Here is a 25,412-nt window from a genome sequence, read left to right as displayed (position 1 = left end):
ACATTTATTACATACACTTTCTATATTGTTGACTGATAGACAAGATTGTATGAAGTTAAAAGATATTCATATTAAAGTTATTGATAAATTTAAGAGACAAATTAGTAAAAGTTTCAATACTGTGAAAAAGTATTTTTCTTCTTACAGACTTCTGTTTTTTGTTTCTATAACACCTAAATGTTTCAGATCAGAGATCAAACTATGTATCGGAAATTTCCTGAGTAAATACAACATGGAGTTTTTAAATGATGCTCTGATTGAGGAACAGACCTAGCCAAACCAGCATAGCTCTACGGGAAAAATACAATTGCCCACATTTTTTAAAATCTCTTTTCTTATTAACTCCACTCTTCCAAGAGGTAAAATAAACCAGAACTATACCGAGTTATGTACAGACCTCACTCGCTTCGATAAAGTTTAGTGCCAAATGGCATGAGTTTCAAAGCAAAGGGAATGCGGGGCAAAAAGATTGCAAAGACCTTTCTCATATTTGTCAACAAACATCTTGATAACTCCTGAAGACTTTTCTCAAAATGTCATGTGGACTAAGAAAACAGGTGTTTCATTTTTGACACTATAGTGCAAACGTAAAATGCATTTTATCTTGCAAAAAAGAAAAAATAGCAGCAGTTTCTAATTGAGGTCACTCTTTCCTATGTTGTCCTATTTTCAGGATAGCAAATTGTGGATTTGTCTTTATTAAGACTCCCTACAGAGGAGTGGAAACAATAATAAGACCCCTCTACAGTAGTAGGGATCTAATATTGGCACTGAAGGCAGCTGGTGTGCTGTCTCCTGTAATTTTAGAGCACACTGATGCGGAGGAAAGATTTAATGGGTATTGGTCAGCGTACTCTCTTGTGAAGGCGTAAGGGAAACCAACAGAACGAGCGAGCAGAGAGGGAGAGGACGGTGAGGAGAGGAGCTGAGAGAGAAAGGCAGAGTTTCAAGGCTGCTGTGGCTCAGACGTAAAGTCGGGCAACTATCTGTGGCAGCATGACTCTTCTAGCTGTTGGACTGTGTCTGCCACTGTGGTTTTCTTTTTGCCTGGCTCAGTCCTCATTTCTGGACAGCTTCCTGTCATTCCCAGCAGGTAGGAGCATGTAAAACCATGAGCTTGCATATACTGTATGTGGGCTGTTGTGTGAGTGAGTTACTGCACTAGTGCATGCATTACACCTGGGCTGAGGGCTTCTGGAAATACAGATTGTGAGTATCACTGTGATCTCATCATAATGTCGAGTTGTTTTGATTTTCCTTGTTTCCCTTGAAGTAGACTGTAAATGCCTCTATAAATAGTGAGAGGAGCTTCAGTCCGTCTGCGAGAGGCACTTCATATCTGTGTCTGGGTGTCATGATTTGATATTTTGCACCTGTTTTTGTGTTGCTTATGCTGCTTGTGCATCTTGTACCCTCTTGTGAGGTGTCTACCAAAATATGTCGGATCACTCCACACTGTTGCTTCTTTGCAGATGGATGAGCACAAGTTTAAAGTTAAAGATTTCTTTGCTCATGCTTACGATGAGGTCAGAAATGAGTTGTGACAGTATGGCCAGTCATTTTTGTGAATATTCAATATCCTTGAAATCAGCCATCATTTTTGCCAACCAGTTTGTGACTATTCTGCAGTAGTTATATTGCATTACAGTAAAACATTTGCCCTCACTAGTTCAATATTTAGCAGAGATAGTTAAAAAAGAAAAACAGTGCTGCTAGCACAACTAGCAGGCCAGAAGTTCCACAAGTAAGACATGGTGCTGGACTAGTAGGGCTAACTAGAAGACTTTTCGACCTCCTAGTCAGCAGGAGATTACCTAGACTAACCTAAGTGAATAATATGTTTAAATATTTCAAATGCTTTTTAACATAAGGGCCAAAAGCAATGTTACAAGTCAAGCAGTAAACATTTCTTAGCCATATGAGTTTACTGTGCAAATGAATTGCAGTATTGCACTAGCTATATTGGAACATTAACTTCATTCTGGTAAATTAGTTGACATTTTGAAATGCAGTAGTTTACTAGTCTAGATGAAAAAAAACTTCACCCAATTAACTAACACACACTTGGGCATAATTCCGCATTTTAAAAGAGCAGACCATTTACAATATTTTTACTATTTGCAAATTGCTGCACACTGGTAAACTAGTTAACAATTTCAAATAGAGTATCTTACTAGTCTGGCTAAAACACTTCACATAATTAACTAATGTGAAGTTAGTTATGCTTTACCAGTAGTTTAGTTCTAGACATACTACTCAAGTGGTAAACACTTTGTAGCTGCACTAGTGAACATGTACACTATTTGGCATTTTTAGTTGCATCAGCTCTGTAACATTGACAATTGGACTTCCCTTAAGTCAACTAGCATCCTTCCACTGGTCAACCAGCTAATACATGTTTCCACCACCGTTCTGCTCAAATCAGTTTCAACTAGCTGAATAAGTGAAGCTAAGCTCTTCTTCTTGACTAATTTTCCACGTCAGTGAACAACTGCAATAAAGTGCACAAATTCATTAGTTGACATTTTTTGTGTTCTGGACAGCAATGGTCAAGTCTTTAACCAGTCAACAAGTGCTCCATTTAGGCTCTTTTTTTGACTAGCCTAATTCTTTAGTCACTCTAGTTGTCTGGTGTACGCATTTAACGATGACAAGTTTAACACTTGACACTAGAGCCATCCATTGATTTGGTGTTGTTGTTCACTGATGCGTCAAAAGCCAAGCTGAGACTTCAGTAAAAAATTTTAACTAGTGTAAATTTGAATTAGAAGGTAAAAACGATGGTTAATTTCAAGGGTTCTGAATAAACAGCTTGCTATTTGGACAGGTAAATAAACTTGACAGGTCAAGAGAACTGTTTAATCGCTGGCTTAATTTGTGACTGCATGTACGCTGTGCACAGCTCTCAGATCCCAGGAGCAGCAGAAGAGATTTAACCCATGCTGTTTACTGAGTCCTCCACCACCCCCGCTCTTTCCTCCACCCCCTTCACTTTGGCGCCGCTACACACTTGTGAGTCATGTGACTTTCTATTGTGGAGTATGAAGCTGTTGATATGTCCTTAGGTTACAGTCATATGGGTTGCTAGATATGTTTGGCACTAGAGTTCTCCTGGTGTTTTGGTTATGTTATGACAATTAAATGTAGATCTGACTCATTCCAAGTCAAACCTCATGTTTCACAGGAAGAAGACGGCCCACGTCATGGCAGTGAGTCTGGCCATAAGAGTAAAGGTTCTGCCTGTGTCCAGGGCCCTCCTGGCCCCGTTGGACCGCCTGGGCCTCAGGTAAAGCACCAAACTCTAAGATTCGAGATCTTGTCGCTGACATTTCAACACATCCAACTCATCCTGCTTCACGCACGAACAATTATGTGGCTTGACTACAAATCACTTCATAGAAAGGAACAAAGTGTGACGAATCAGTACTCTAGCAAAATATTTGCCTCAATCTCCCCTCCAACTTGATAGTTCCTGCGGAGAAGATGGGGATTTCTCTGGCCCTTACAGCACAACAGTCCATTAACACTCCACATTTAGCTGCGACACAAATAGCCTTTTTCCACTGCCAGCCAGTGTGCCACACATCATTCTCAGAAACTGTCCGAGGAGCTGGAAAGGCGTGCTGTGTCGCGTAAAGTCCAGGGATCTCCGACGCACGCCGTGCATGCGTTTGTGTTTTCAAGTCATGACAAATATATACATAAAACAACCATTTTCATTCTGTTTGTGCTTGTGAGCCACATCTGCGCTGCTGAGAAATTTGAGTTTCTGTGAGTAATAGGCAGCTTACCTCAAGCGGTTGTTGAGGCTTCTGCTTACACCACCAGATGGACTGCAGTCCAGTCTATCAAAAAGACCCATGAGGCACTTCTCGAATCAATAGAGACCAGTCAGCCTTCAGCTAATTAAAACTGCAGCTCTGCTCTCCAAGAAGCATGTTGCCGACAGTAAAACTAATTTAGATGGCTATCTATGTGATTCATAACCAATTATTTTTGTGTTTTCTTATGATAACAAGGGTCCCCCTGGATTTCCCGGAATGAGAGGGCCTAAAGGAGAAAAAGTAAGCAGTTTATTTGATTTCCTCATCTTGTAATTATTCCTGAAAAGGCAGATTGAATTGACCTGTTGCACATAACTGAAAAATGCTTTTGGGAAGTTCATTAAGTGCCTGCTGTCCTTGTCCCCTCCTCCGCATCCTGTCGTCAGGGAGAAATCGGAAGACCTGGGCAAAAGGTGAGAGTCCCCGTTAATCATGCCGTTCTCCTTTCCGCTGTAAGTGAATTTTCTCAAAAAAGCATCCCCTCCACATCCCCTGAAAGCGAGTGCACATCAAGAGAGGCACTGTGTGCGAGTACACAACCTTGACAGGAGACAGAGCAGGCAGACTGTCAGGATGCAAGGGATGCAGGGGCTGCTGAGCCTAAACACCTCAGACATGCACGCTGACATGATTCAGTGTGCGGCATCAGGATTCGCGTTCAAGATTCGCCTCTCCTGATCTTCAGATGAAGATCAGGAGACTCTTGTTTGTTTGTTGGAAAAATCAAGATGAGAAGTGAGCTCCAAAACGTTCCTGTCAGTGTGGCAGAGCAGTAAGTGCAGCCCCTTACCGAGCAGGTTTGCAGCACTGCAGTGCAATTTAGCTTAGTGCTTCAGCCAGATCATTAATCATTTTATTCCCAACAAGCAAAGACTCCTAGTTCTATATACAGCCATCATTTAATTAAAGAGAGCAAAGTGACAGTGCTCGTTAAAGCCATTCTGCCTCTACATGTGCAGCAGGAATGGACAGATATTGCACTGTGCTGCCTGTCATCTAATGTAACATTCAGACTTCTTTCTCTCTCTCTCTCCCTCACTCTCTCTTGGTTTTGTTCTAAACCTGTAAAGCAAAGTGCCAATAAAAGCCCTGATATCATAAACTTACAAAACTGATGTGTCATACCAGGGTCGGACTGGGCCTCCTGGGCTTCCTGGGCAACAGGGACCAGCAGGATGGCCGGGACCACCTGGGGACAAAGTGAGTAAGTCAGACCTCATAATGTAGACCTTATGAAACGCCATATTACCAACACAGCACCTTGCAGAAAGTATTCATGCCTCCCGAGCTTTATCACAGTCAAAAAGCACCGCAGAGCGTTCAGGAGACCTGGTGGAGAGGAGGAGTTCAGAAGAGAAGCAACTAAAAGGCCCACAGTCACAGTAACTCTTGAGCAGCAAAAATCCACAGCTTAGGTGAACAAATTGGTTGAAAGGACAAATATTAGTCCTGCACTTCACAACACCAATCGTAATGGGAAACCGACAAGAAAAATGGTAAAGATTTGGGAGCTCTGTTCAGATGAGACCAAAATTAAACGTTTGGCTCTACAAGCAGAGCGCTGTAAGAGGAAAAAAACTAACACTGGACATCACCTGAATTCAACATCCACATCGTGAAATATGGCGGTGGCAGAATCAGGCTTTGGGGAAACTGGGGTATGAATGCTTTTGAAAAGTTGTAAATAGCAGGGACTAAAAGTGGGGGGGGGGAACATTTCCAAAGGGGGTTTAATTGGATGTGTTTTTAAGAAGTTAACCTGCTCCACATGTTTAATTTTATTTTTTTATATGATCAGGGTGAGAAAGGTGACCCGGGTTTGATGGGTTTGCCCGGATCTAGAGGACCAATGGGGCCAAGGGTAGGATCCACACATAAAGCATTGATGTCAACTTTACTCTTTTTTTCTTTTTTTCCCCCTGTTGTCTCATTATTAAATCTCTTTAATCCTAGGGTTTACCTGGGTACAAAGGGGAAAAGGTACCTTATCATTTTGCTCATTTTTGCTTTGAAGGAGATAATAAACCACCTGAAGTACATACACTGTTTCTTCTCTGTCAGGGTTCCCGAGGTGACCGTGGTGAGCTTGGACTTAGAGGAGACAAGGTGAGCATGATGCGTCAGCAGAGGTTTGAATACATGTGCTACATGAAATATGAAGCATCTGCTGTTTCCTGTTCACAGGGCGCCATGGGTTTCCCAGGAATGCTTGGACAAAAGGCAAGTAAGGCTCAAACGAGCAGAAGTTTATTCTCTGTTTTCTTAGGAGTGCAACATTTGACTAGGTAAAATATAAGTTAGAATTATTATAATTTTTTTTAATGTTCCATTGATCTCACTTGTTGCGCAGGGTGAAATGGGTCCAAAAGGAGAGCCTGGAATCTCAGGAAACAGAGGACCGACAGGCCGACCTGGAAAGAGAGGAAAACAGGCGAGAAGATTGTGTGAAATCGTGCAGTATATTTAAAAAAACATTTTGGCCTTTTATTGAGTTGCTAATCCCTGCACATCTTCACTTTGGGAGGGATTTCGTGTAAAGCATTAGAACAAGTTAAGAATTGCATAAACTACTGACTTAACCCTCCTGTTATGTTCCGGGTCAAATTGACCCGTTTTAAAATTTACAAATTAAAAAAAAAAAATAGAAGCATTTTTTTTTGCATGAAACGTTTTCTATTTGTCTTAATAGGTGCACTCTAGACATAAGTTGAAAATTTATTCATGTTACACATTTGTACCAAACCCTAGGTCTACTTTTTACATCGATACTGTTCGGGTCAATTTGACCCGGCAGTCAGGTTAAAGTGCAAAAAAAGATTTTATAATGTCCAATTCTATATGTTTCCTTGCAGTTATGAACCATATTTCACCACACACACACACACACACCAACACACGCAACCACACACACACAAGCCCACTTTCTCACTATTCTCTTTACTTCACTAGGAAACTGCGAGAAAGCAGGTGTTCACACAACCTTTGACGGGAATCTTTTCTGTTCCTGTGGACAAACTCCACCCACTCTGAGTGACACTCAGCAGAAGTGGATGAAAACATAAATACTCTCTGCATGACTCATTTATCTTGATTTTAATCAGCGGGTCAATTTGACCCAGAACAGTATGTGTGTCTCAAGTTCAATTATAAAGATCACCCTTTGGTAAAAAAAAAAAGTATAATATAAAATAATTTACCAAAGGTCAACTTCAAGGAAATTATTGTTTTTTTGTGTCTAGGTTTTTTTCATTGGACATTAAAAATCTAAATTCCATTTTTTATGTCCAAATGAGTAAATGAGCAGGTTGTCGTCATTGATCCTTAATTTCTGAGAAATAATAAAACATCATTGCACAAATATTGATTGAAATGGTTAGTATTGGAGTTAATAATCAGATACAAAAATGTTTTGGAGGAATTTTTTGGTTTCTGACACTATTGCATGATTAAACACTCCCTGGGTCAAATTGACCCACGAACATTTTTGCTGTACCCTAGAAACGAACATAACAGGAGGGTTAAATAGATTGCTGCATGGTTATCATATGTGCTGTATATTTCTAAAGCAAAACATGAATTTGACATTGACATATTAAAGTTACCTTTATTTCAGAAACACAGTGTAAAGATTTATTGTAACTCTGTACACTTTATTTTGTCTCAGGGACAGAAAGGAGATCCTGGAAAAACTGGACCTATTGGACCTGCAGGTCCTCAGGGATCACCTGGTCACCCCGGACCTCCTGGTTTACCTGCCGCAGGTACATGTGCAACAAGTTTCAAAATTTCTCTTGACTTAAGAGAAAGCCAAGAGATATGAGCTTAACTCATATCTTCCATAGTCACATTTCTTTGTGACTATGCAGAACTTAGATGTCAAAAGATTTTTGTTTTGTGCTATTTTTTTTTTTGGCTTAAAGTTTGTCAAAGGCTGAAAGAACTCAGCAAAAGAAAAGCACACTTTAGAGCAATGGGCCATGCATCACCAGTAGTCTTATATAGCAGTAAAGAAATGTGAGCCCCCGAGTTGAAACTGGAGGCTGTGATGATGACATCATGTGGCTAAAGTAAGTTTACACATGGCAGGCCTCCCTACAGTTTAGAAAATATTATGTCACCACATAATCAAAGTGACATTTAACTGGTGCACTAATTGAGTCTGCTTCTTGATAGATTAATCATTGATACTGTATATAATGACTTCTGGTATTTAAATCACCTTCTGTTGCCTGCACTCTTAGTTATTGATCATTTTTAGCTTATTCAGACAACCAAATGCTAAGCTTTGACATTTTTTCTGACATTTATTCATCCTTTCTGTTTTTTTCAGCAATACGTTGATAATTCATAACTTTTCTCGTTGCAGGTCTCTACATGGTTGGAGCAAAAGGGTCTCGAGGTCCACCGGGTCCTCCTGGAAACTGTGGCTGCAGCTCCCTCAGTACTTCACCATTTGATGATTACGCCAACACAGGAAGCTATCCCAAAGTGCCTGTTGTACGGAAAACGTTGTGTTGCTATCAAAACAATATACTGGGAATTATACAGTACATAAAAATGTCAGTCAAATGTTTTGAGAAACTAAATTTGTTAATTATGTAAAAGTGTTTAGGTTTTTCCACTATACAGCCATAAAAAAAAAGGTTTTTATTGGGATTTTATTGTGATCAACACAAAGGATTGTTGTTCTGGTAGAAGCTGAACCTCTGCTCCCGTCTCAAGTCTTCTGCGGCTGGTTTTCTTCCAGTATTACCCCACATTTAGCCATGACTAACTTCTCTGTCCCCGCTGAATAAAAGTACCCCCATAATATGATGTAACTGAATGTAATCAATTTTAATAGCGTACAGTTCAACAAGCCAAAGTATCTGATCAGACTTGTTTGCGTTTCCGTTTTCTTTCAGATATTTGTGGTGAGTAATGAGGAAGAACTGGAGCGTCTTCACACCGACAACGCCCTCGCATTCCGAAAAGACCAGAAAACGCTCTATTTCAAAGACATTGATGGCTGGCTGCCAATCCAGGTTTAACTGCATTCAGACTTTTGTCCAATCGTTTCTTTCTTATTCTTTTATTCCTTTTTTTTTTAGGTTTTCCCTTTTTTGTTCAAGTAACTAAAATTCTGCAAAAGTCCTTTCCATTCCAGATGACGCCCTTCCAGTCCATGGAAAACGCGCCTGACGATGAAGGTTACTGTGGTGACGGGATAGTGCAGATCTCCAACGGGGAGGAGTGTGATGACCGGAACAGAGTTGTCACAGACGGCTGTGTCAGTAAGTACACGCGAAATGTTCTTCAACAGCCTCCTTAGTTCTACTTTGCTGCGCACGTATAACCTGACCTCCACACTCCTGCTGTCTCATCTTACTGTAGAGTGTAAACATGCTTACTGTGGAGACGGATACCGCTATGAAGGGGCTGAAGAGTGTGATGGAAAAGACTTTGGATACCAAACGTGTAACTCATATCTTCCAGGGTGAGTACAAAATATACCTGTGCTAGACGGCACTGTGCAAAAGCCTAGAGTGAGTTATCACTTTTTTATATTTATATTTTGGTAGAAAAGAGAGAGATTTGTTTACTTTTTGTCTAAGCTGCTCTTTTTTAGTATTTCTTTGGATTTTGCTGCTTTTTACTTTTCTTCTGTCGATATGGTGTTGGTCTTCAGATGATGTTTGTTTGCAAAGCCACTTAACTCATGCCGTTATGAGCCATTCAGACATAAAAAGCTCCTGATTCAAAAAAGCATTGAGTCTACATATAGAGTGCCTCGAAAAGCATTAATTTCTCTTGATGTTTTTCAAACTTACACACTACAACCACAAACTTCCATCTATTTTCATGCCATGTTTTTGTATTAAAGCAAGGCAAACTAGTTCAGAATTATGAAGTGGAAAGAAAATTATTTTTAAAGCTTTTTAGAGATAAAGACCTGAAAAGTGCAGGAAGAGTTTCTCTTCACTCCTCAAAGCTTGACAGAACCGCCTTTCAGGGCCGCTACAGCTGCAGGTCTTTTGCGTTCTCTACTAGCTTTGCAAATCTAGAGACTTACATTTTTTTGCCCATTTGTCTTTTTAAAGTAGCTCATGCTCCGCCAGATTGGATGGAGAACATCTCTGAGCAATACTTTTAAAAATCTAGCTGTAGCTTATCGTTTAAATATAAATCTGGATCCCAAGTTTCAACCCTTTTGAAGCCTCTAGAAGGTTTTCCATCCATCTTTCCCTCAACTTTCACCTGCTTCTCACCGCTGATGGAAAAAAAGTTGTCATACTTTTTCCTTTTCCGTGTGATAGACCCAACAGTTATTTAGTTTGATAACCTAACCCTACTTTAAACTTCTTCACAACTTTCACCCTGACGTGTCTGCCATATTCTTTGGTCTTGATGATGAAAATGGTTTAATCATTTAAAGCATTTACAGAATTGATACAATTCAATTCAAATTAATGTAACAATCCCAGGGGGAAATTAAATGTAGCTCATTATCTCGAGTTCTTCAAAGAATTGTTGTAGATGGTGATGACTGTGAGCATGAAGAATTTCCTGTAGTGGTCTGTATTACAGCAAAGCTGAAGAAGTCTCTGACTGAAGACACTGTTGTTTAACAGTTTCATGAGGAGGATGTTCAGGGTTCTGAGTTTCTTGATTTTATGAAGAGTCCTTCTTTGCACCATCATGGCAGATGTTCCAGATCAGTGCATATACTGAGGTTAAATCAATATACATGTTTACTAAGTAGGCAACGTCTGAAAGCAGATCATTATAATTGATCTTATTTAGGAATGCTTGAGTAAAGAGGCCCAAATATTAATGCACACCACAATATTTAGATTTCTATTTGTGTAAATTTTGAAAATCCTTACCTGATTTTAGTTCTACTTCAGAACCATGGACTTTTTTGTGTTCATCTACTGTAACTAAACTCCTAACGAGATCAATTTAAGTTTGTGACTGTGACATGGCAAAGGAGTATCAATACTTTCACAAGGCAGTAAAATAGAAGACTTGATGAACAGCAAATGTTAGACGCATTTTCAAACACCTGGTTACACAGTTTGTTCCAGTTTCCTTTAACTGAATCAATTGATCAAGAAACTATCAAGTGCTTCTCTCAGCTTTTCTGTCAGGATTGTTTTCCTGACACGGTGTGTGAAAGATATGACTTTCACACACTGTTCTTCTGCACTATTATGTGTTTTAGGCAGGACATTTCTTTGTCTGCCCTCCACTTTATTAATTTATAAACACACATATTGCACATTAGGCTGTCATGATCAGATACAGTATAAGAAAGTGCATACAAAAGCAGCCAAAATCCACAGAAAACTAAACATAGAAATATTGCTTACAGGCATTTTAAGCGATAAGAAAATTTGGCTTATTCAATAAAAACACAAAGAAATTAGGTAGGACTAAAAAAGAAAGAGTGAACGGCACTGGATGTGTTATCGCACTACTGTATGAGAAATAATAATAATCATCTTGAAGTAAACGTATTTCTTCTGCGATTATAGGTCTTATGGTTTCCTCAAGTGCACACCATACTGTGTTATTGACTCCACAAACTGCAAATTCTTCACTTGAGGAGGAATCTGGATTGTGCAGCCGCATCCTTCGTGTAATGCTGCTCGACACGTGACGGGACTGTTTTCATGCCAACGACGAAAAAAACATAACACGAAAAATGCCCTGAAAAAGCAAAAGACTCGGCAGGAAGAGGCAACAAATGTTCTACTGAAAAAGAACAAAAAAGCTGATATATATGTACAAATGCTCACATAACCCATCTGTTTTTCTGCGGAGACGCCCTCCCGGTGGTGGAGGCGTCAGAAGCGTGCAGGACAGCTGCACCCTGTCTTAACGAGCAGGACTTCGACAGGCCGCACCGGACTGGAGCCAAACCTCCTGAATGCGACGGCCACGCAGGCCTAATTAAGAGACACTGCGTTGTGTTCCAGAGAAGCAGCAGCTGGAGCAGAAGCGCATTTATCCTGACCTGGTTACTGCAACAAAAGAAACAGGAGAGAGGAAAGCGGGACATCCAGAGATATTCTACTGCAGAGTGAATGACAGCAAACAGCTCTTGCATGAAGCTGGGCTAAACCGCGCTTAACTTATCACAACATTAGTATCCAAATTTGCCTCTGACACTGCAAGGCAACAGGACCCACTCTGCTGTTTACTTAGGTTGCCAGGACAGGACACTTAAAATACTTTTTTTTTACTATTGTTTATTTATTGTACCCTCTCAGTATTAAGGTATTTTTGATCTTCAAACGAGATTGTTTCTGCAGAGATGATTCACAAGGTCTAAAAACCTTCAGTGGTTGACTTCACGTCAGCGTACATCGAAACATGACAGTTACACTCAGTCTGTATAAATCCAAACACCAACTCAGGAACTGATGTAGCTCCACACATGTCTCACTGTGTTTCTTATTTTTTTTTAAATGGCTCTGACTGTACTCTGACGCACAGAGGTAACACAAGCGAAACCTTTGACACATACAATAATGCATAATCACGTTCCTCCCCTGTGCTTCAAAGCAAAAACAAAAGATGTGAAGGCTTGAAACTGTTATTGCTCTTAATTTTCCTCATTGCACATAACCAGCTGGACTTATCTGTAGCTGCTAAGGGGGAAGGAATTAAAAATTCCTGTCTGTTCTAAGGTCATTACTGTATCTACTCTTAATACCTCTTTATCCAGTTTTGTCTTATGAAGCAACGGAGAAACTCATTAGTATCTTTAACTGCGTACATGTAGTCTGCTGTGTGCTGAAAATAACCGTGCCGATATAAGCTGACATTTTCCATAAGCTACTGTATGAGTCCCAGTGCCAAGAAAGACTTTTTCCGAGCTCAGACTGTTAATGCATCATGTCTGCATGCATGACGGTGGGAAATACACCAGTTTTGTCAAGCGTTGTTTTGTTAGTCACCATTTGTTGGCATAACAGGCGTCTTAAAGGAGTGCCCTGTCCCAAGTGTAGCTTATTACCATACGTATGATGAACCTTATAGTGATGAACTGTGTCTTGAACTAAAGATGAAATATTGTTAGAAAACTGCTGTGACTGTCGTGTCTGTGTGTGATTCTGTGTATGCCCAACAATGCTGGAACATGCATGTGGTAATGTACTGTACCATCAGGCTTCAAGAAGTCATTATTATTATTATTATTATTATTATTATTATTATGCACTGTGACCGGGATTTATGTTTCATAGTTCTGATATGATTTTTACAGTAGCTGTGGGAAATTTTGAGAAAAGAATCCAATAAAAGATCATTAAATGACCTCATGTGATTGAACTGAGATGCTGCTGATGTCTCAGCACCAGATGTTAATTAGGTAAAAACAAAACCAGGCTACCCTGAGTGCTGCATTAGAAAGAGTGGTAAACCCATGAGATGGTGGCAGCATCATGCTGTGGGGATGGGAATTGTCATAACCTCTCAGATTTTTCTTTTGAAAATATTTATACGTTTTTTTTATGGAACCTGAAAACACCCCAAGGAAGGGATGAACAATGGAAGGATGGATGGTTACAAGACTTTTATCTTTAGTCTGTAATTTTCAAAATTAGAAGGTTATGGGCTGCACAGTGGCGCAGTTGGTAGCACTGTTGCCTTGCAGCAAGAAGGTCCTGGGTTCGATTCCCGGCCGGGGTCTTTCTGCATGGAGTTTGCATGTTCTCCCTGTGCATGCGTGGGTTCTCTCCGGGTACTCCGGCTTCCTCCCACAGTCCAAAAACATGACTGTCAGGTCAATTGGTTTCTCTAAATTCTCCCTAGGTGTGAGTGTGTGTGTGCATGGTTGTTTGTCCTGTATGTCTTTGTGTTGCCCTGCGACAGACTGGCGACCTGTCCAGGGTGTACCCCGCCTCTCGCCCGGAACGTAGCTGGAGATAGGCACCAGCAACCCTCCCGACCCCATTAGGGACAAGGGTGAACAGAAAATGGATGGATGGATGGATAGAAGGTTATGTATAAAACAAATCCATATCCATATGTTGTAGAGCAAGAAAAAAATGGCCATTTGGCAGATGTGTGCAGCTTTTATACAGACTGGAATTAAACAGGAGCAGCTTATATATGTATAAATTGCCACATTTCTCATGTGAAACATGGGACAGGGAATAAAGTCTAGAAACTTGGACACTCTTCATTATAGTTTATCCAGAACTGAATATATTCATATATATATCACAATCCATAGTTTATAGGAGCCCTCAAGAGAGGTTTCCAGATAATCTGCGTGCCTCAATCGAGCCCATCAGAGCCGGGTCTGCACCCAGAGACCAGCTCAGGGCAATAAAAGTTGAAAACGGGCAGCTAGCCAGAATTGCAACTGAGATGCTTGGGGCTGCATCTAACTGTGTAAGTATATTAACATACTGCTTCCCTTTTCCAAATCACATCAAGACAATTTGTCCACGGAGATGCCTGAGTAAAAGCTTACCTTAGCATACTCATCCCATCATGTGCAATTCCTCTGACCAGGCCAATCGCATTTATTCCCGCAGATGTCTCAGTGCTGGAACAAAAATCACAAGCGCATCAAGAGGTGGTTCCACAGAGAGACAAATAAAATGCATGCCAAACCTTTTTCTTTCTTTTTTTTTTGTACTTGCAATTGTACTTCCCTTCCACTTTATAACCATGCAGTACTTTGTTTTGGTCTTACAAGTCAAGTTCAAATAAAACACACTGAGGTTTGTGGTTGTTGCAAACCAGGCTAGGTATTGATATAGTGTGCTGATTTTTCAGCTGACTTTTATTAGTGCTCATTTTCCATTTTTGTACAGTTTTCACTTTGAAACACTGTAAAAACTCGAAGGGAGCATAAATTAACACACTATTATAAGGCAAAGAATAGAAAAAAATAAATTACCCCTCTAAAATCTGCTAATTGGGCAAAATTTACAAAATATTCAAACATTTCACAGTAGAATATTATTCTTGACAAACAACGAAATATAAAATACCTTGATCCCACTAACTTCCAGGAGAAACAAAACCAAGTGGTATGATGGTGACTGGCTTCTGGTCTTCCTTATACTTTAAATGTGAGTTGCACTTCCTGTCTGTTATAGTTAACAAAATAAAAGCCCAAGAGGAGGCAAAGAACTTTCAAATTAAAAAAATTCACTCAGTCTCCCTCAATCTTTGGGTCATTTATGGCACTTGAAGTTAAACTCTTACTGGCATTACATGAGCAAACTGATATAATATAATTCTCATTCTGGTGCAACACTACAGCTGTAGGATGAGGGCAGACCAAATGTTTACTGCAGGAACGGAAAGCAGGGCAGGACCCAGGCCAAGTGACAATCTCTGACCCACAGGAAGGAATCACTGGCACGCAGAGAGGCGTGTTCTTGTCAAGGACACGAAGTCTAAATACTCGTTTGACACAATCATGAGAGATTATAAATTAATTAATACAAATCACTGACACTTTCCATCGCTGCTGTGTAGACAGGCTATAACACGACTGCATTATTGAATATGTGTAGGTTGTTATGGCTACCACTGCAAAAAATTTAAAAAATAGTGATCTTAATTCCCATATTTAATTTGAAATTATAAGAAAACTTACTGCTCAACAAAACATGCCTAATTAAATTGTTTTAAATGACTGGAAATGCGATTAACAAGGCCGGAGCAGGAACCAAATGTATCTTTATCTTTCCCTCAGTGAATAGTGAGGCAGAAGCCAAGAAAGGTAGAAAAATATCCTTGTTAGCGAGAAAAATGCAACATAAATGGCATTTTGAGGTCGTGAGTTTCCACCAGAGATTCAATATACAAGCCAAATGGTTGGTTGTTTCTTTCCTACCATAAAAAAAAAAAAACAAGTGGAGTTCATCCAACAGTACGTGTGCGCAATATTTTGAGAATAACTTAAAGGATCTACAGGACATTCAAAAACCAGTGACCAAAGTGAGCTTTTTGATAATAAACACTCGAAATTGGTCTGGTGTCAAACTCAGAATGTGTGTCAGAGCACCTCAAGTTTACTGTGAAGTTTGGTGGAGGGTCAGACCTTTCAAATTTAAATTTGAATATACTTTATTGATCCCAAATGGAAATGAAATAATTTCATCCCTTAAATCCCTTACATATGCTTAAAAGTGGATAAAACGTGAATCAACTTCTAATCATATTTTTAAAGAAAGTTGCTGCAGAATTAAAGCTCTTCAATCATTTATTAGGTAAAAAAAAAAAATCTGAGTCCTAAATTTGCTCATGGAAAAATCTTTGGGATTGTAATATTAGAACAGTACATAACTAAGTAATATTACAACAGCCCATTACTAGTGACAATTATGTGCAACTGAAAAATATGCACAACTTCTACAAAGAAATTATGAATTTTACAGTATTTACTTCAGAAACCAACCCGCCACATTGTCTCACTAAAGCTCAAAAATTTGGCTCTAGTTTCTGTTTTACCATGACTCGACCTGAGGCAAACCTTAAACCCAGCGTCAAACTACACTCCCATCATTGGTCAGCATTTGAACAAATGCATGACAACTGACATCACAAAGTAATGCACACATCCAAAACGAGGTGAGAGAGAAAAGAAAAATTTAATTACTGATAAATTTCAGTAGACACAAAGCCAAAAAAAAAAAAACACGGTCACTTTAGTAACTGTCTTAATTTATTTGACAAAATCCAAGCATTTGGCTCGTCTTCAGTCCAATATGGCACCGGTGTTGCTTTAATATATCAAACATGCCCTCATTAAACATGCACCACGGATCCAATATTCATCCAGAGAATGTACACAATTCAGAGACATGTCAAATTGGATTTATTACACCATAAATATTTCAAATGCACTGAATGCGTAGGCTTGTTTCAGCATAAACAGAAGTTTACCAACATTCACTAACATTTCATACTTGTGTTACGTCACTGAATAGGCAGCAGAGGCTTATGCTTCTCCTGTTTGGTCCCTTTAAACTCTTAACACTGTGGCTCAAAATGAGATGTAAAATAAAACTAATGCATAATAAAATTGTTGTTTTAGGGAAATAATTTAATTAGTAAAATTACACAAAATATGTTCACAGCCAGTGTAAGAAACAGAGAAAAAAAAAAGATAGCATGATGCAATTGAGTCAGTTCTGTAAAGCACTATCAAATACTGGAGACATATAATGGGTGCTGTGACACTACGACTGTTTATTTTGCCATAAGTGCTTTGTGCTATTACTTGGCATGTCTTCATTTCATGAAGCCACATAAAACTTTTATGACATTGAAGGGTAGTAACAGACAGCTTCCAGGGACGTTTTTGAAAAATAAATACAGTGGAGTTATACACCTTAAAATCCGGCTAATGGTAAAATGCCACAACACAAAAATAGAAAAATAAAAATCAGGAACAAATGGCACCTTGTACAAATATGGCTGGAGTCTGTATAACTGAAAACCTTTTTTTCAGTGTCACTGGTGTCTTAAAACAGACCAGGAGTATCAATTTCTTCAGTTGTTACTTTTTGCTTGTAAAAGCCCTTTGTTGGCTTAAATAATCTCTTCAAACTGTCCTGCGGTGAACTTCACAAACCACCGAATGACCCCCGGTCGCCATGACGCATGCTAACAGCACAGTCTTGCAACCTTCCTTTCAGCAGTCCGTCGCTGCTGTGAACATCAGCGAGGCTCCGTTGCCCCTGGACGTCTGATACTCTGTCCTTCAGGTTTCACACCACCTCATCAGACTCCAGGCTGTATTCTTCATAAAGTTCATCCAGAATGGTCAGCTGCTTCTCCATGGCCGGGAGGTACACTTCCAGATCCCTGTGCATGCTGCTGGTAAAGTCGCTCCTCTGCTCATCCCCCTCTCTCGACACCAAGGCGGCGGTGAAACTCTGATAGGTCGGGGCGGCTCGTAGAGCCAGCTGTCGAGGAAAAAAGTAGTGGCTTAGGTGTCACGCTTCAAGACAGGGAACCTTTCTGAAACGGGGTGAGTGTTGATATGTGCAGAGTTTCAGGACATTTTACTGCACAAAAAAAAACTCTTCCTAGTTTGCAGTTCCTTCTAAACAATTTTGCAGGGAGGAACAGACAGATTGATGGATGGATGGAAAACTAGTTAATAATGGACAGAAGAATAATAGAGAGATGGATTGATGGACAGATCAATCATGGATGGAGGCATCTTACCAACAAATGGATAAATTGCTGATAATGGAAAGATGGGTGGACAAGAAAGCAGGATGAATGGTAGTCAAGGAGTAAACAAAGAGAAGGATGGGCAAATTGACAGATGGATAGACAGTGACGAATGGATGGACAGACACATGGATGTGTGTGTGGAAAATAGGTAGATGGACATATGGTCATGTTGTCACAAGATCTACTGACTAGAACCTATAAAAACGCAGCCAGAATCCACTGTCAGCTAGAGAAAACCTGACAGGCTCCTTTGTCTCTGCATGTCTATTTTCACCTTACAAGGTCTTAATAAATGTCCTCCTTATTCTTATCTAAACTCATGTAAAAGTAATTTTTTCCATGACAACAAAAAGAAGGATGAAAGACAGATGGATAAAGAGATGGGTAATGAACAGACAGAGGATAAAAATTGAGGGACTGACAGAAACAAATAATGGACAGATGGATAAATTTGACAGAGGGATGGACAGCCAAATAAATCATTAAAAAAAATGAAAGGATAAATGGATAATGGGAAAACAGATGGGTAGATGATGGACCATGAACAGACATTAGTATGAATAATGTACAGACGTGGAACTTTCAGATAATAGAATGGAGCAAAAAGTAAAAGAAAAGAAAAAAAAGAACATAAACACTTTCTACTCTCTACTTTCTTAGCATCGCTGATCCAGAAACCTAAATACTTGATACTTTTTCAGCTTAGGAAACCCGTGTGTAAGAAACACTTACAGCAAAAACACCTCGCACCACCCAGCCATGGTACTGCCTTAGAGTTTTCCCATAAGCATTGTCTGGGTGAAATAAAAAAAAAATATATAAAAAATTAAAGAACACCATGAAACCAACAGCAAACACAGATGCAGTTCTATATATTTTAAATATATATTACAAAGGACATAAATTTCCTTTGTAAATTTATGTCCTTAAATAATAGAACCACTCACTCAGTGCTGCCTGGATGTCTTTTTCTCCTGCATTGATCTCCGACAGAAACTCCTTGAGGAACTTGAGGCCTCGTCTGAGCCACAGCAGAGCCTCGGTCGCAGAGTTACGAACCTGGGCAACGCTCGTCTGCACTTCGTGCAAAACAATAGACTGCAAGGTGGGGAAGCTGTCAGGGTCAGACATCAGCTTCTGCTGAATTTTCTGCAGAGACCAGTGAAAAAGTTATGGGGCCTTTCATCTGAAATGAATCCAGTATATTATAATCCCAATGACTTGTTAAAAAGTGAAGGAAGAGTACATTTATTAAACATTAAAATGATTTTTTTTTTTTTCCAGATCACTCATTTATTTACTGAATTATACCGTCACAATATTTAAAAGCACATTAAGATCCAGTCGACATTTACACCATAATTTAAACAGCAAAATCTAAACCATGGTAAGTCAGTGTAAAACAACATTTTACATTTAATACTTAACTTACCTTGATGTTTCCAACAAAATCCATTTTAACTGGTGCAAAAACGGTGGAGCCCAGTTTGTCTGAGAAGAGAGAGTCCAGAATAGCATCACTGTTGCTTCTGAAGTTTCACTTTTATGATGCATTGAGTTAGTATGAGTTAATTAAAAAGAATAAAACTGATTGCAAGTTTCCAATGAAGGAGGTAGAAGTTGATCATATTACAGACTTAATGACTGTTACTTTCCACCCTAATTATTGGTATCCTTGCTAAATGTAGCAAGGATAATGGGGAGAATTCTGACTTTTAAAATATGAGAATTCTGACTTTTTTCTAAAGATAATTTTTTACTTAAGATCATTTTTACTACACAGTCTTCTTACTTTTTTCTCATCTCCAAATAAACAAAGAGCATAAAGATTGTAGTGACAACTAAGGTGGCTGCTTGCAATAAATAATTACATTCAGACTCAAGTGGAGTTTGATTGACATGAATAAGGTCTCCCTACACTGTGAGAACAAAGATATATTGTTGTGAGTTATGAGGCTCACTCAGCACATGGATTCATTAAGATGATGGTAAATGGACCAGACTCCATCCTTACAGCCTTTCCTGTCTTGTTAACCACTTTAAAACATCTGTGCACAGAACTTCTCCCACTTAATTTCAAGGATGATTCAGAATAAAAATTGAATTTAAAAGTTTGAGTTTGCCTTCTGCTTTGTTGCCAAGCAGACAAGCATACAGACATATTAATTGCTGTATGTTTCCAAAATTATAGTAAACCGTCACATGTGGCAACAAATAAAGACATCCTAACTCAAGTTTGATTACAGCCGAAATAAATGCAGGGCATGGAAGCAGAAAATGAATCTGAGACAAGTGGCATGCACACATAACAAGAGCAGAATGGGACAAGAAGTATTTTCTTATTAAAGTGACCGAAAAGGCAGATGGGTATAATGTCAAAAAGGAGCAGGAGGAAGAGCAATAAGAGTAGCAACTGTAAGTGACCATCCTACCTAATACAGGCACTATTGCATAGCATGAATCCAAAAACTCTTGTGAAGGAATACCATTGTCGTCATCCAGTCTCATATCACTAAATCTACAAAATAAAAATAAAAAAATAAGACAGATTCAAAGAGGACAATATATTAAATGCAAGTTGTTTCTATTTTATTTACTCAACTCAGGACAGAAAAAGTAAAGAAGGTACAAACATCCACAAAGAAACACGACACGGAATAAAGTCTGGCAAAACCTGAGGGCGACTTAGCTTCAGATAAACATATTTAGATCTCTTTTTTATTGACAGAAGAGATAACAAACACACTAGCACACTGGTGATTAACAGAGAGCAGAATGTGTTACGTATTTTCAGAGAGCAAAATAAACTCTTACAAACCAAGAAATGAGATGACAGCCTCTCTATCATGTGACAAAGAGAGACTGCAATAATAAAATACTTAATTAGAATTTCATTTAGTTAATTTTAAAAAGATTAATACTACCTAATTTAAACATATTAAAAGAAACTATGTGCAGATGAATTAACCGATGCAGAGTAAGTTCAGCGGCTAAATAGCTTAAGTTGTTTGGTTCTAATACTGTGGAACAGGAACGAGAGAGGCGATCCCTCAGTACGCTCACGCTGTACCCTGAGACTCCTGAGAGACTGGACTTTCCTGAGCGACGTTTTCATACCTGTGACTCATTGTGTTGAAGAAAGTGTCCACCTGCTCTGTGTCCGACTCCGACGAATCGCTCGGGGTCTTGAATTGATCTTGGTTCTCTTCTTGGTCAAAAATGGTTTCCTGCTGGCACTCGAGCGCGACGCCGCTCTTTTCTCCTCTTTTGCCGTCATGCTTTTCGCTTTGGTCCCCTTTGCACAGTTCTTGATCATGTTTCTCTTGATCGCATGTTTTCTCAGTATCTCCTCCTGCTGGTTGGTTGTAGTGTTCAATCTCAGCGGCCTTCTGGGTAATGTGTGCAGCAGGGAGGACTTGCTTGCTATGAATGACTGATGACTCAAAGTCTGCATCACACAAAACAGAATACATGGATATTGTATGTTATTGGAAGAAGTTCATTACTTTTAACATTTTACTGTATCGTGACAACAGTGGATACTTGTAAAGCTAACTGAGATGTGACTTAATTTCACATTTTACCTAGATCTTAATTATTACAAAGCTTTTCTTGTCATAGCTTTGCCTGGAAATTTTAAGAATTTCTAGGATAATTTTTAAAATAGCCTGGGGGAAAAAAAAGTGTTTCCAATAATCTTTCACGTATTAACATACAAAGATCCTGTGTGTTAAAAGGAAACATCTGCGGAATGCAAAGAAGATTTTCATATCAGGATACCCCCGAGGGTGTAAAGTAGATAGGAAACCTGACTGACCTGATGGGGGAGGATGATGATCTCCTCTGTCTGGCTCATCTGGTCCTTCGGCTCTGGAGTCGAGGCTCTGGTTGCCATGTGTACTAATTTCTCCTGAGGCTTCGGTCAAATCTTTCCACCTAGAATGCACAACAAAATACGTTATTTAGAAAACACCTGAAAACTTTTTTTTTTTTTTGCAAAATCATAATCTTAGTTAGCAGGAACTAGAAATGAAATTTGCTTGTTAGTAAGCAACCTAAAACGTAAAGATCAGATTTAGACCATCTTTTATCGATCTAATGTGACCCATTAGACAAAAAAAAGAGAGAAATATTACATAAAAGTAACAAAACAAACACAAAAAAAACCTACTTTTCTCCAAGGTTTAGATTTAAATGATTGGCATGTTTAATCTGTTGGGAAAACAAAGTACAGAGTTTAAAATAACTTCAGGTCTTGAAAACAGGACAGGATTATTATTATTATACCAGTATCAGGCTGAACTGGTAAACTGGAGAGTCTAAAATGGAAACGTACCTTCTGGGGTTTAATCGCCGCGACTGGAGGAGTTCCTGGCGGACTGTGCGTTCCTAAATCTGTAGTAAAAGTACGGTTTGCTATCTGCATGCACTCCTCCAGAGTTTTAAGGAATGTGGTGCATGTCGACTTCACCATGGTTCCAGTGTCTATACCAGTCTGAAACAACAGACAAATAAACACGTTAGCACAAAGCCAGCACTGATATCGCAGCACTGTTTGGTGACGCAAAATATACACACAGAAGTACTTGTGATAACATGTACTTCTTGTTTCCTTGATAATGATGAGTGAGAGAGCACATAGGTTTGATTAATTGCAACTGAAGCGTGCGCTACGGCCGTTTCACACAAACCAACAGCTTCTCTAATTTCATCGGCTCAACCAAACGTTACCTCCACTGTTTCTCCCAGCTCATCATTCTCCTTGATTTTGTTGACTTGTTGCAGAAGAAGGTCACAGTACAATCTAAGCTCTGACATCTTTGTTTTTAATGCCTCCGTGTTCTCCTGAAGCTCTGTTGCAATGCAAAAAAATAGAAGAAAGAAAAAGTGCTTCAAAAGAGAGTTTTCACATATGAGTTTCTCAGCATGTATGAATTCTGTTTATCTGTCACAGTAAAATACAAACAAGAAATCTTCACAATCTGTTATGAGTTAAAGGAATGATTTTCTTTATACTTTTTTTGCTTCCATGAAGCAGAGACTCCCAGGAAGCTTTAGAAAGGATCCTGAAAATCCCTTGCTTTTACGACAAACAGATTTGGATTTTTAAAAATGCTTCTGGTCATGAAAAACATAATCATTCTGCGGAAATTAAAGAAGATCCATCTATCCCTCCTAATAAGACATGGTTGTTTTAAAATGACACCTAACAAGCCACAACCTGCATACATGATAAGCACCTGACTGCAAGACTAGCAACACCAATTAATATCAACTCTCTATGCATTCAGTAATGATAGTTTTAGGTGCAATAAGCATGTCTACTTGAAAACTACAGCTACATTTAGCTCATTTTTGACATTACCATATTATAGGGAATAATATGGTAATATTGAATATTACTCAATGTTTTAGATCATTTTTGGAGCAGTAGCAATAACTTTCATTTGTGTTTTAAATTAAAGCAACCATTGTAGCTTTACTAGGGGTTTACAACAACATAACCACATATCAGCCTATGCTTAACTCTGTGGAAAAAATTTTTTGGCCAAATTGAATCATACAGATTTGTGATTCAAACAACAAAAGAAAAAAGATGGCAAACATTAAGACTTCTGCACAGTCTTGTAGAAAACTTTAAAAACACCCAAATATTACACCCCATTTATTATATCTTGTATCTCTTTGTGTTTCCACACCTTTTTCCCTCTTGGTTCTGTTGTCAGTGAGGCAGGCTTTGGCTGTGCCCAGAGCCACCAGCCATTTCTGCCTCTCCGCTGCGTTGATGGCTCTCAGGTAAAAGTACTGCTCTCCTGGTATGATCAGGTCAAGACGTGTGGAGTCGGAGGAATGAACTGAAACATCATCGAAAACAAAATTCAGCACTACAACTAAATCAACAGCTGCAATGTACAGGGGGAAAAGTAAGCTTCGTTGACCTTGGATTTCACAAACTGAAATCTTAATGCTGCCCTTGCAGCCTTTCCACGCATCTTCTTGAGAATCGTAGTAGGACAAAGTTCCTCCGTCAAGAACAAACCAGCGAGGCTGCCAGCCTAAAAACAGACACAACAGTTCCTGTTTTATTCATGTCATTTTAATGTAAGCATAACAAAATGCTACAGAGCTCGACCAATTTGCTTGGAGTTATTTACGTTGAGTTAGCAACAACTAATCAGTTGGCAAATCAGATTAGAATGACAGATTGAGTGGAAAGTAGTCCAACTTGCTTTGCTACTATTTAAATGTTTATAAAACAAAGAAACACTCGGTGAACAGCTCACGTGGCAAGGTAGTAACAATAATCATTTTAACACCGACTAATAAAGTCCGAAATTTAAACGATGAGTGTAGCTAACGTTAGCTTGTCGATCTCAAACTCAATTCAAGTGAGCTTCTGACGTTTTGTGCCGCTAGCTGCCCTCAAACAAGCTCCAAGTTTAAAAACATGTCGTAGTTATATCGTGAACTCACCGCTGATGTAATTGGTCCACTTATACAGCATACCTTCCATTGTTTAATTACGTCTTTTTAGCGTTCATTACTTGTTTATCACAAGATGTGTGGCACAGCTGATCGCAGCGACTCCATTGGGCCCAGAATGTGAATTGCGGAGCGACGTCCTTGGGTTTCCATTTAAACTACGTCAACAATAGTACGTAAAGGCCTTCGTGAATAAAAGCCTAGCCAATCATGAAAGACGCTGCCATTATTGCTTCTGCCTACGTCAAGAGAGATTGGAGTAAAGATTGGCGTTCAACATGACCAATCGAAACAGAGGACATTACCAATGGGCGGGGCTATACATTTTCAACCAATAGTAGTGAAAGGGGGCTGACAGCCAACTGTGGATACGTTGCGTAACAGTCAGCCGGTGAATAACTCGGGTAGAAGTGATAACTTGGCGGCGAAGGAGGAGTTAACGTGTGCAATAGCATGAAAATGACCAAAAGCCACCTGCTAACTTTTTTTTTTCGGCACCTGAACAACTATTGATACCTCTAACTAGATTACGTACTGTACAAACCAAGGAGTCTTCTATAGCCTAAAATAAGAACACTATATAAGTCAGTTTTAGAAATGTATGTTTTCTTTGATTATTTTGTTGAATATATTTCTTTGAGGGATAAATCGATGATGAGCATGCTAACCAAAACATCCAATCCTTGATTTTTAAAATGTTACATGCAATTTAAAACTTCATTCTCAGTAAAATTATCAGCAAATTGTCTTCTCCATGTCTGTCCCTAAAAGCCTGACACTGATTCACAAGAAGTTGGAACAGGTGTTCCAAATAAAAGAGTTATATTTGTAAAATGACAGCAGCTTTATTGGGAAGTCAGTCGAAAAATACAGTAAATGTATTCAAAGAAAATGAGAGAAATT

At 39.1% G+C, this 25,412-nt stretch overlaps 2 protein-coding genes across 2 annotated transcripts; one reads left to right on the top strand and one right to left on the bottom strand.

Moving 5' to 3' along the window:
• Nucleotides 1-13,128, top strand: colq (collagen-like tail subunit (single strand of homotrimer) of asymmetric acetylcholinesterase). The gene is made up of 17 exons (XM_032559065.1): nt 1-1,093; nt 2,903-3,012; nt 3,185-3,286; nt 4,020-4,064; nt 4,211-4,237; nt 4,953-5,024; nt 5,623-5,685; nt 5,778-5,804; nt 5,886-5,930; nt 6,009-6,044; nt 6,175-6,255; nt 7,489-7,585; nt 8,191-8,321; nt 8,729-8,848; nt 8,956-9,097; nt 9,198-9,300; nt 11,342-13,128. Exons 1-17 carry the CDS (start codon nt 997-999, stop codon nt 11,409-11,411), a joined length of 1,368 nt encoding a protein of 455 aa, XP_032414956.1. The 5' UTR covers nt 1-996; the 3' UTR covers nt 11,412-13,128.
• Nucleotides 13,129-16,410: 3,282 nt separating this feature from the next.
• On the bottom strand, nt 16,411-24,667 carry plekha8 (pleckstrin homology domain containing, family A (phosphoinositide binding specific) member 8). The gene is made up of 13 exons (XM_032559157.1): nt 24,501-24,667; nt 23,966-24,082; nt 23,726-23,881; nt 22,758-22,879; nt 22,363-22,521; nt 22,198-22,238; nt 21,844-21,962; nt 21,144-21,474; nt 20,459-20,544; nt 19,459-19,517; nt 18,974-19,175; nt 18,759-18,820; nt 16,411-17,749 (listed from the first exon to the last, which is right to left on the bottom strand). Exons 1-13 carry the CDS (start codon nt 24,538-24,540, stop codon nt 17,552-17,554), a joined length of 1,692 nt encoding a protein of 563 aa, XP_032415048.1. The 5' UTR covers nt 24,541-24,667; the 3' UTR covers nt 16,411-17,551.
• Nucleotides 24,668-25,412: the final 745 nt, after the last annotated feature.

The sequence above is a fragment of the Xiphophorus hellerii genome, chromosome 3 (genome assembly GCF_003331165.1).
Source record: "Xiphophorus hellerii strain 12219 chromosome 3, Xiphophorus_hellerii-4.1, whole genome shotgun sequence".
Taxonomy (NCBI): domain Eukaryota; kingdom Metazoa; phylum Chordata; class Actinopteri; order Cyprinodontiformes; family Poeciliidae; genus Xiphophorus; species Xiphophorus hellerii.
Note: the sequence above shows the minus strand (reverse complement) of the source record. Positions and strands in the feature narration are given on the sequence as shown.

Bases quoted from the DNA above. Each gene is read 5' to 3' on its own strand.
- colq (XM_032559065.1), top strand. From the start codon at position 997: ATGACTCTTCTAGCTGTTGGACTGTGTCTGCCACTGTGGTTTTCTTTT. The intron at 4,065-4,210 runs GTAAGCAGTTTA...TCCTGTCGTCAG, and splicing joins GAGGGCCTAAAGGAGAAAAA to GGAGAAATCGGAAGACCTGG. The intron at 5,686-5,777 runs GTAGGATCCACA...CTTTAATCCTAG, and splicing joins GAGGACCAATGGGGCCAAGG to GGTTTACCTGGGTACAAAGG.
- plekha8 (XM_032559157.1), bottom strand. From the start codon at position 24,540: ATGGAAGGTATGCTGTATAAGTGGACCAATTACATCAGCG. The intron at 21,963-22,197 runs GTAGGTTTTTTT...TGTGCATTCTAG, and splicing joins AATCTAAACCTTGGAGAAAA to GTGGAAAGATTTGACCGAAG. The intron at 19,176-19,458 runs GTAAGTTAAGTA...TGGTCTCTGCAG, and splicing joins ATTTTGTTGGAAACATCAAG to AAAATTCAGCAGAAGCTGAT.